We start from the raw sequence: 11,777 nt of genomic DNA on the forward strand, positions 1-11,777 counted from the left end.
CGCCAATGTTAATATAGAGGATTGCTCTCGGCCTCTCCCAACTCCCACTGCTTTCTGCTGCAGAGCTCAGTGGTGTCACCTTCAATTCCAGTAGTTTTCTTAAGGCCCTAACTTTCCCTAGGATACCATGCCACCACGCTAAGTGCTGTCTCCATGGCAGTCAGCATACTTTCAGTCTCCTCTCAACATCCAGGGTTTATTTCCTCTTGGTGAGATAACATCATAGTTCTGAAGATCATCTTAAGAGATTGTGCCGGACTGTGTCTCAGAAGACCCTGCTTCTCTGTCTTCCAAGTGCTCGGGCAACAGGCCAGCATGACCCCCTTGTGGGCCAGCACACAGCACAAAGGACTGAGGGACTGAGGAAATGAGAGCAACTTAAAGATGTTTAACCCAGAGATGAGCCTGGAACTGAACCAAATGGGCATTCGCTTCAGGGCTGGGTGGGATAGCGGCGCTGGGCTAGACGATTTGGCCGGCTCAGGCTGGTAGTCACGGAGAGCTGGAAAAGAAGGCAGAGACATCACCTGAGATTGCAGGCTCACTGGGAACACTGAGGGAGCTCTGGTAGCATGATCCCCAAGGAGCTGCAATGCCAGCTCAAAGGCCAGGCCTCTCAGGCAGTCTGAATCCACAGTGGCTCTGAGGGCGAAAGATGGGCCATCTCCCCTCCTGCCATTTACAGCTGTGCAAACTCAGTGGAGGGTCAGCTATATATCCATTCCCACTCACCAGCAAGGAACCTGAGGATGAGTTTGAGTACACTGAGCTAGTGAGCTCAGAAAGGACTTCCTCTGCAGTACACTTGCAATAGATTATTATTCTAATAATCCAGCTTCACCCTGTACCTTCACCCCTCAAATATGGTTGAAAGAAGTTTGTGTTTATAACGAGGGGAAGCCAAAATCAGCATAGGTCTATTCCAGGTCACCGAGGAGTCAACTTCTCTCAGGGTTTGCAGAGATACCTGCATCTCCAGGAGGAAGCAGACAGCAAAGACTGGGGCGCCCCAAGGCTCTCAAGGCCAATGAACAGTCAAGAGTCATATAAAGAATGTCATTGTCAGGTGCTGTCGAGTTAGTGCCCTTCAAGGTAACTATGTACAATAGGTTGAGACACTGCCCAAATATTAAGAATGTTGTTATTGTTATGTGTCATTGAGTCAGAGCCAATTTATAGTTGACCTTCTAATGGATTTCCATTAAATTTTGTGGGAAGATATTGCCTATCTTTCTCCCAGGGAGCTGTGGTAAATTTAAACAATGTCTTTGGGTTGGCAGCACAACTCCTTACCATTAAGCCACCAGAGCTCCCTGAAATCATGATTACCAACCCATTTTACAGATGAAGTAAGTGAAACTTAAGAGAGGCCAAAAAATGGCTCTGTGACTCACATCTAGTAAGTGATAACCTGGGATTGTAAACTCAGGTCTCCTTCACCCAAAGCCTGTGTTCCTAACCCCTCCACCTCTCTCTCTTACCTGAGGAACCTGAGATGGATTGTAGAGAGGAACAGCTCCTTTTAAGGTAGGTGGGGGGAGCAGAGCTCCAGGGTTGAAGTAAGGCTGAGAGGAGACACCCTGGAATGAAAAAAACCAATAGAAAATCACATTCATCCACATACTGCAGGTTCCCACATCCCTGAATGTGGAGGTCTTCCCTGAGCATCAACGTGGCTCACAAAATAAGTAAGATGGGTTTCTTGATTGAACTCAGGGAATTCCAGGCACAGAAATATGGTTAATGTGAGTGCAGACAACTTTTGGAGCTGGGATGGTCATGAAGACACTCGGGTGTCTACTAGCCTGGGACAAGTACCAAAAAACTATGAAGCACCACATTATAGCACAACTCATTGTCATGAAGCAGGAACCACTCAAAGCTGAACTTCCCTTGGATTTCCAAGGCTATAAATTGCAGAGATGGAGACTGCTCATCTTTCTTCCTCTGAATTGCTGGTGGATTTGAACAGCATAATTCCCTATGGACTATGTCACCAGTGCTTCCTATAATGTTATCATCGTAAAATGGTTATTCACTGAAAGGCCTAAAACACTACACAAGTTCTCTAACCAGGTTAAAAAAAAACAAACAAAAAAAAACACAAACAACAACAAAAAACCAAGACAGCCCTTTCTAAAAAGATGGCACCGAAAGCAAAGAAGGAAGCTCCTGCCCCTCCCAAAACTGAAGCCAAAGCAAAGGCATTAAAGGCCAAGAAGGCTGTTCTGAAGGGCGTCCACAGCCACAAAAAAAAAAAAAAAAGATCCACATGTCACCCACCTTCCGGCAACCTAAGATGCTGAGACTCCAAAGGTAGCCCAAATACCCCCAGAAGAGCGCCCCCAGGAGGAACAAGCTTGACCACTATGCCATCATCAAATTTTCCCTGACCACTGAGTCAGCTATGAAGAAGATAGAAGATAACAACACACTTGTGTTCTTTGGGGTGTCAAGGCCAACAAGCACCAAATTAAACAAGCTGTAAAGAAGCTCTATGACACTAATGTGGCCAAGGTCAACACTTTGATTAGGCCTAATGGAGAGAAGAAGGCCTATGTTCAACTTGCTTCTGACTATAATGCTTTGAATATTGCCAACAAAATTGGAATCATCTAAACTGAGTCCAGCTGACTAATTCTAAATACAATTTTTTTTCTCGCACACACACACACACACACACAAAATGTCCACACAATGGGCATAAAATCCATATGAGTGTGTATAACCCATTAAGAAGTTATTACAGCCTTTGCCAAGGAGATGGTTTCTGAGTGACTAAAATGGTTTGTGCATGACTATTAACCTAAAGTTTGGTCACTTGAATCTACCCAAAAACACCATGGAAGTTGGAACTCTGATGGCTTAGTGATAGGAATTGCTTTGCCAACTCAAAGGCTCATGGTTCGAATCCACCAGATGCACTGCAGGAGAAAAATGAGCAGTTTCCTCCCAGGTGGTTTACTACTTTTGAAAACCTGCAGGAAGGTCAGGTATGAGTAGGTTCCAACTCGATAGTACATTATAACAACATAACATCTACTTCCATAAAGACAGCTGTAAAAACCCTACAAAACAGTCTGTGGGATTTCCCTGATTAGAATCAATTTTACAGCAACAGGTTTGGATTTTTCTGTTTTGTTTTGTCAAGAATACAGATGAATTCTGGCTCCTACTGAAACAAAGATTGGAGCTCTGGTAGTGTAGTCTGGAGAGAGTTGTGTTGTTAAACCCAAAGACCAGGTCTCTCTGGAGGTTCAAATCTACCAGAAGCTCCTCGGGAGAAAGATGGGCAATCTACTCCCTTGCAATTGGTAGCCTTGGCAATCCAACAGAGGGTCAGCTATGAGTGGGTACTGACTCACAGCAACGGGAAAGAGAAAGCCTCCGACAGAGGAAGAAGTAGTTTTCCAGGCTTCCCCTGAGAAAACGCCCTCTGTTTTCCCCATGAATTGGTCTCTCACAGAGCACTCCCAGGCCCCCACTGAAAGTTCTGTCCTCACACACAGCAGGCACTGTGGCTGCTCACCTGAGGGCCCTGTAGAGCTCCAATCCCCATGCCCTCCGCATTTCCTCCACTGGGCATGAGTCCTTGAGCATGACCACCACCTAGAAAACAACGTAGCTACGTTCCTTGCTCTGGACAGAGGAGGCCCCATGCCTAGAAGCTACCCTCCCCGCCCCTGAGTGCTAAGAAGTTAGCAGTACCTGAGTTCTGGGAGAAGGTGCTGGGGGCCTGGGGAGGCCAGGGCACAGGCGGTGGGGTCAGGGAGAGGCTTGGGCCAGCTTGCGGGGGAGAAGATGTTCTGGGGGTCTCCTGCAAAGTGGAGTTTTAATTTAGAATGTTTTGTGGAAACGAACTACTGTATTCAGCATTCACACCTCTGCTTGCATTTCTGCAACACCCACAATACTGGTTCTTCCAACAACCCGCAGCTCTCCCCCAATATCCACAATGTTCCTGCTCATCTGCTTAATAAACCATACTAGCTCCCTCCCAGCAGTCCTCTGAAGGTAAAACTCTCACTTTAGCTTTTCAGACTTTTAATAATCTGCCTTTGTCCTTGTTGGACCCATTTATTTTCCTCAACCTCTCACAGCAAAATCTATATTTTATTCTGACTGGGGTAAAGTTGGGACCCTCCATAGTGCTATGGCAATTTCCTCTGAATGAAAGGCCCACAGAACAGGGACACTCTGACCCACTGTCCCTGGGGGTCACCTCAGAGTCAGGATTGTCAGATGAGTCTTCTTCTCCAGAGGGGGATGTGCTGGTGGGCTTTGATCGAAACCAGCTGAACCATCCAAATCCTGAGCGCTAGAATGGAAGGAAAGATTTCAATTCTCTAGGTTTGCTTCTCCCTGGGGAGGCTTTGGAGCCAACGGCCAAATTCCCATCGCTATTCCATTTGGGAAAGGAAGGTGAGAGGAAAGCTGGAGAGAGGTAGGTGGGAAGATAAAAAAGGGATGAGAGAGTAAAGAAAAGGATGGGCATAGGAAAGAAATAGTGAAGAAGGAAGAACAATTCTCTCCACCTTTGTATTCTCTTTGGCATCTCCTGGCTTTTCCCTCCCATCATTATTTCTGAGAGAGCTTTCATCTTCGTCCTCAGAGGACTCATCTTCCTTGACTGAAATGCTAGAGTTCTCAGAACTGGTCCGTGCTCGGGGAACCAGAGGAGCCTGCAGTGAAAGAAAAGAACTGATATTTGTATAGACCTTGATGGGTGACAGAGGCACCTCCACTTACACCCACACACACACACCAGACCTGTTCAATATGTCAGTGCAATAGTCTTGGGAGATTGTATCTTACTGATGAGCTAGAAATGTTTGGATGTGAAAAATTATTACTTTAAGGTCTCAAAACAAAGCCAGAAATAAGAGAGATGCAAATCAAAACCACAATGAGATACCATCTCACTCTAGTAGCAGCATGGCAAAGTTTAACAGGACAGCAAGTAATAAATGGAGAGTATGTGGAGAGATAGGAACTCCGGTACATTGTTGATGGAATTGTAAAATGGTACAACCACTCTGGAAGGCAGTTTGGCATTTCCTCGAAAAGCTGAATATAGAAATTCCATATGACTCAGCTATTCCACTGTTTGGAATATACCATGATAACAGTACAACGTTCATAGCAGCATTATTCACCATTGCACAAACATGGAAACAGTCTAAATAGCCAACCACAATCAAATGGATTGAGAAATTATGGTACATTCACATGATGGATTACTACGCAGCACACAGGAGTAATGATTTTGTAAATTAGTACCTAATTTGGGAGGGACTGGCAAGCATTCTGTTAAGTGAACTAACTCAATTCTGTAAGGACAAATACTGTATAAGATGATTCTTTTAGAACAATAAAAGGAGGGGAGGGTGGGAGCAGAATAGGGTCCTACAATTTTGTGGGTTGAGGGAAGGGTGGGTGAAGCAAATGGGAAAGATCTAGTGTGAAAAACAATGCATATGAACTTTGTATATAAACCAGTATGTTGTTGATGATGATTGCCTTCGAGTCAAGCATGACTCATGGCAACTGCATGAAAAAAAGGCCCGAAGCCCCACTACAACTATCAACATTTATCAAAGTTCATAGAGTTTCCGGAGGCATATTGTTTAGGAAGTGACTGCCATTCCTGCTTCCAACCAGTACATATAAACCAGTATATATCAGGTTTTCAGAGGCTGTAAATCACATGGGAGGAGACTGCTCATCTTTCTCCCATGGAGCAGCTGTTGGATTCAAAGCACTGGCCTTTGGGTTGGCAGCACAGTTCCTTACCCACTTTACTACCAGAGTTCCCTGTATGTATCACGGTAGGGAGAAAAATAGAGGGTGTACTGGTGGCCTCGTGGGTAAGGAATTGCTCTGTCAACTCAAAAGCAGGTGGTTCAAATCCACCAGCTGCTCTAAGTGAGAAAGATGGACAATCTCCTCCCTTCTGACTTATATTTTCTGAAAACTTACTAGAGGGTCAGCTATAAGTCAGGTCTGATTCAACGGCAATCATGGGGAGGGTAAAACTGCTGTCCTTCTTAGTATTTACAGCCAAGAAAAGCTTAACGAATATAACTTTTGGCAAGTACTTTGGTAATACACAGAAAATACTATTTTTGTTTTCATTGTAATTAGCACGATATTTAGGGAGCTCTGGTGACCTAGTGGACAAAAAGTTGTGCTTCCAACCCAAAGTGGGGTGGTTCAAGTCCACAAGAGATGAACAGTCTCTCTCCTGTGCAATTTATAGCCTCTGAAAACCCAGTGGAGGGGCAGCTACCAGTCAGTTCCAACTCAACAGCAATGAGTTTGAGGGATTTTTGTACAGTATTTACTATATATGCCAGGCACTGTTCTAAGCACATTCTATATAGCCATTCATTTAATTATCCTAACAATCATATAATGTAGGTGCTATTTTCATCATCAGGGATGATAAAAACAGTTTATGCTCAACTACACATCAAAAGGTAAGAGGCTCAAACCCATCCAGCAGTCTCACACCAGAAAGGCCAGCCAAGAGCACCTTATTGGCTCATCAAGCCTCAACAATGGGTTTGGATTTGGATCTATTTTCTTTTTTTTTATTTTTTTGGGGGGTCTATTTTCATCATCTTAGGGAATGCTGATGGCATAGTCCAGAGGGAAGCTGCTCTACTAACCCAAAGACCACACCTCTCTGAAGGTGTGAACCCACCAGCAGTTCCCTGGGAGAAGACAGAAGGGAGATCTCCTACCATGCAATTTCCAGCCTTGGAAAACCTGCTGGAGGGTCAGCTATGAGACTCTTCTGACTTGATAGCACTGAGTGTACACATATGAGAAGTCTAAGTCACAGAAAGGTTAACCAAGTTGTCTGGGGTTATACAGATAGGAAAAGGCGGAGCTGAGATTTCAGTCTGAGCACTCTGGCATTCTTTCTGGGGATTTTTTTTTCTTTTTTAATGGTAGTTTATATGAAATTTTAAAGAATAAATCTGTTTTCCATTAAAAAATTTATATGCATTTTATGTTATGGCATTAGCTGTCATCCTTTCCATTTCACTGCACTCTCCCTACTTCCTCCCTGGATTCCCCATTTCCATTCATCCTCTTTCCTCACCTTTCCTGTCTTCTGAGCTTTGTTCTGGGCAGATGCTGCCCCTTTGACCTTCACTGGTCGGTTATTGTGAGGAGGACACTCATACACTCTTCACAGCTGTGCCTGTTCACTCCATTGACCTGTCTGCAGTCTGGTTGCAGGGTCTTTCTGGGTTGCCACGTGTCTCACCAGACCAATAACTCTGGGGGCTTTAATGTTTTTTATTTTGTTCTATCAATAATTCTGGGGGTTTTAATGTTTTTTTTTATTTTGTTCTATATCTTTTCTTCCCTCCTTCTCTCCAGAACTTACTATTATGATTGTTCTAGGGATTTCTTCTGATTATTCTAGACATAGGCAAGAATTTATATACTATGATGTCCATTGTTGTGTTTTATATGCTAGTGCAAGAAGGAAAGAAAGGAAGAAGAGAAATGAATGAAGAAATACAAGGAAAGAAAGAAAATGGAAAGAAATTGTCATATTCTAGAATGGGTCCTCCAGAACCTGGTCTCTTAACCATCTCCCTAGCTGACCTTGTCTCTCAACCCTTTCTTTTATTGCTTGTTGGATTTGCACAATAATCCAATTCTCTTGCTCATCCTTAGTTGCAAGTAAGTTATTCAGTCTTTCTTCTTTGCTTTCTCCATTTCTGCCTACAACACTTCTTTCCTAGATAATCTGAACAGCTCAGCTCCACGCTCCACTGATCTCAAAGAGGCCCTCATTGGAAGAGTCTTGGCCAGCCTACCTTATGTATAGTCGTGTGTGTGTGTGTGTGTGTGTGTGTGTGTGTGTGTGTGTGTGTGTTTTCAGTTTCCTTCACTAGATATAAGGACCCTTAGGGGCTGTTTTGTCGGGTCACTGACGTTTCCCCCAGGCGCTGTGAGATACCTAAAACCCAGTTATTACATGTGAATGAATGAGTGAAGGATGGCAGTTTGATACAATAGCTTTTGGCATGTACTATTAAATATTTATGAGTGACATTTTAAAAATCTCATTATATAATAGTAGGTAACAAATAAGAACTAAAGCTTTATATGCCATAATCTTAACCATTGAACTGTTTGTGAATACACACATACAAACACACACACATACACACATATATAAATATACATATATACACACATGAACAAATGGAAAATATTAGAATACAGTAAAATATTTGTATGGAATTAACACTGATATTGCATTATCTCCTTGGTTACATAATACTTTTCCTTATTTTCCAAGATTTTTATAACAGTAATATGTTGCATTTTTGTTCCAAAACAAAAAGCAATAGGAAAGACCAAGGCACAAGAGGAAGCAAACTATTACACTGAGGGGATCACAACTACAGTCCGGAAACAAACAAATAGTATAAACTATCGCATGCAAAACTTGTTTTTTCTTTTCCAACTCTCACCCAAGCCACAATAAATTTAAAAACAACAGTAAAGGAATAAAAATATTCGGTCTGTAACCCTTTTAATATTATGGAATATGACATGCTATTACCCTCCAGCCAGGCAAAGCTATAGAACATTTTCCATTTGGGAGCTGATGCTGCCCACTGGCCAGGGGAGGAACACATAGAGAACAATTAGAGAGAATGGTTAACTAGACCTGGTCACCTGCAGAACACTTGCCCAACTGAGGGGCTGTCTCAGATGCTGTAGAACCTTCTTGAGAATAGAGCAGTGAATCTCCAGGGTCTTTCCGAGACAGGAGGAGAATGGTGAGCATATGGTACCACAGAGAGGATAGTAGGATGTCAGAAGGAGCAGAGATCTGAGAGCAAAGCAAACAGACAAGTGGTCTGCTGGCCCCTCTCTCCACAATGACAGAGAATGGCGGGATGGAGAATAACAAGGCCAAGCCTCCGGCCCAGCTCCTAGACACAGGAAAAACAAGAAGAAGAAAGGGAGAGAGGGGGAGAGGGGGAACGGGTGCAAGCCTGAGCATGGGGGAGGTGTTTGCCAGTGGCTAAGAAGTTCAGATGACTGGTAAATACAGACTCGTCAGGCATGAGCATCTTGTAATGCTTTTTCATCCTACCTGTGGTTTGGAAATGACCTCTTGGACATCGGGATGCTGGAAAGGTTCTTGAGACAAAGTGTTCTCTGCTGCGCACAAAACAAAAAGAGCAGTTTCAAGGTGTGCTCTCACTTCCCCTGAAGAAGGTTGATAGGAAGCTGTAAGGATTTCCTAACAACAGCAGAACCTGAGAACCCATGACCCTAAGGGGATCCAGGGAACGAGAAGTCAGCTTTCACAGCAACTCCTGACACTCTTCACACACCCTGTGCCTCCAAACACCACAGTCACTGCTTTGGCATTTTGGAAAACAACACAAGATTCAACCATTCACAGGGATTCTCCACTACCTTCCTCCAAGTGTCCTGTGGGACAGGACCTCATCTAAGGTCTAAGGGCTCACCCATATGTTTGGCTCCTAAGTGTCTCTCAGCCCCTATGGCCCCAGATCCACTTAAACTTTCAGGAAATGATGGGCAAGGTCCAATGGAAATTGATTTTATAAAACATAATGTATGAGAATGATTGGATGAAACACAAAGTGAATGAAGAATAATGTGAAACACAATGAATACAAGCTTTGTAGGCAAACCAATTTAAAAAAATTGTAAAATAGAATGTATATGAATGATTATATGAAACACAATGTAAATGAAAGACTGCATAAAGCATAATGTGTATGAATAAAACAATGTAAAGGAATTATTCTATGAAAACCAATAAAAAATATAAAGCAATATAGATTGGGGGGTAACTTTCAGGAAAGACTAATTGCTGGAAAAGGTTATCCTGCTTGATAGAGTAGAGACTCAATGAAAATGAATGCAAGCGTCTGAGGATGGACTGACAGAGGCTGCAGCCCTGGACTCCTGCATAACCACAGGTGTGAGGACAGTGCCAAACAGTGGCACTTTTTCCACCCTGCATCCTCTCCTAAAAACTCCCTTATCCTGGAGAGGGATGGAAGCAGCTGCCGTTTGTTTGCTATACTTGCCCAGCAGAGATTGGACATTCTATAGGCTAGACTGTGAGAGAGCTCCTTTGGATGTCTGTGAAGTACCAGCACACTGTGTACTGGATGGCAGATAGCAGGTCCTCAACAATGTCTTCAATCCAAGAGGCTCTGAGTTCCCTTGACAACTCAAAAGATCCTGGTAGTATAATGTGCACACCACACCCCACCATCCAGTTCCAACCCTCCACCCTCTGAAGAGTCCCTGCTTCTCCCTCACCTGAGGTGCCCAGCCCAGCCCCACATCTTACCAAGGGGTGGCTGGGTCTGCAGGTTCTCCTCCCCCGCCCATGCTCCGGGAGCTGCTGTTACTGCCACACTGCTGCCAGTCCCAGGTGGGTGGGTCTCAGGAATGGAGTACAGAGGCACCTGTGTCCCCATCTGCCCTGCATCCGCTCCCCCTGGGTAGGAACCCAGCTGCAGGGGAGTGGAATGCTGCAGGCCAGGCTGGGTCACACCTGTAGACTCCGGCAGTGGCCACGAGGCTGAGTGGTGACCAAGGGGCTCTGAGTAACCTTGATGTCCCGAAAGATCCTGGTAGACAGAGTTTTCTAAAAGATAATTATAATATCACTATTATAAAAAGCTCAGGAAAGGTTTACACACAGAAACAATCTTGGAGATTTAACAGAGATTGGAAGAAAGGGAGGGGATTAACAATCAATAGAAAAGGTGGGTGAAGGGAAAGGAAACACCTAATAAGGAACTGATTAGACATTGTAATAAATGAATCACATTAATAATGATAATAAATATCATAAAATAAAAAGTTTGAGTGACTTTATGAGACATCAATACAATTTATAAGCTTTAAAATAAAAAATTAAAAAATATTTTTTATTGAGATTTTAATGAAAGTTTCTAGAGAACTTGGATTTCCATTCATTCTTTATTGCACATTTTCCTCCCTCTCCCCCTCCTCCTCAGTTCACTTTTTTCTTTGGAAAAAAAGAAAATTCTTTCGTTCTTATACAGTCTCCCACCCAGTCTACTTTACTATGCAGTTCTTATTCTGGACTCATGTCAATAATACCTAATCATATATTCCTTGTATATGGTTCTCTCTCTCATCTGTTTCAATGCTGTATATATTATTTTCCCCTCTTTTCTTAGTTTCCCCCCAACTCCCATGTCAGTCCTGTTTTATAACAGTGGCATTATGCGGTGGTATTTTGTGACTGAGATATTTCACTCAATATAATGTCCTCTATGAAAAAAAAATTTAAAAAAATAATGTCCTCTATGGTCACCCATTTTGTATAATATTTCATGAGTTCTTTGTTTTTCAATGCTGCATAATATTCCATTATGTGACTATACCACAGTTTCTCTATTCATTCGTTTGTTGATGGGCACTTGGATTGTTTCCAACTCTTTGCTATTGTGAACAAAGCAGCAATAAACATGGATATGCATAGAATTGTTGTTGTTGTTATGTGCTATCAAGTCGTTTGCGACTCATAGCGACCATATGTACAACAGCCCTAAACCGTGCTCTATCCCGTGCCAATCTCATTGCCTCTGACACACCCATCCCAATTACCCCAGTCACTGAATCAATCTACCTCATAGAGGGTCTTCCCCTCCTGTGCTGTCCCTCTACTCTACCCAGCATGATGTCCCTCTCTAAAGACCTGTCTCTTCTTAAAA

At 43.3% G+C, this 11,777-nt stretch overlaps 1 protein-coding gene across 1 annotated transcript in view; it reads right to left on the reverse strand.

Moving 5' to 3' along the window:
- Window positions 1-433: 433 nt before the first annotated feature.
- The window catches only part of SEC16B (SEC16 homolog B (S. cerevisiae)), a 71,423-nt gene continuing 60,079 nt past the window's right edge, over window positions 434-11,777 (reverse strand). The window contains exons 18-25 of the mRNA XM_006887715.1: window positions 10,379-10,678; window positions 9,137-9,204; window positions 4,536-4,682; window positions 4,223-4,318; window positions 3,709-3,817; window positions 3,530-3,609; window positions 1,482-1,580; window positions 434-502 (exon numbers count right to left, since the gene is read on the reverse strand). Of these exons, the coding sequence (XP_006887777.1) occupies window positions 434-502; window positions 1,482-1,580; window positions 3,530-3,609; window positions 3,709-3,817; window positions 4,223-4,318; window positions 4,536-4,682; window positions 9,137-9,204; window positions 10,379-10,678 (968 nt within the window). The remainder of the gene's footprint in view (window positions 503-1,481; window positions 1,581-3,529; window positions 3,610-3,708; window positions 3,818-4,222; window positions 4,319-4,535; window positions 4,683-9,136; window positions 9,205-10,378; window positions 10,679-11,777) is intronic.

Source organism: Elephantulus edwardii, unplaced genomic scaffold (assembly GCF_000299155.1).
Source record: "Elephantulus edwardii isolate Elephantulus edwardi_28Jun2011 unplaced genomic scaffold, EleEdw1.0 scaffold00061, whole genome shotgun sequence".
Classification (NCBI taxonomy): Eukaryota; Metazoa; Chordata; class Mammalia; order Macroscelidea; family Macroscelididae; genus Elephantulus; species Elephantulus edwardii.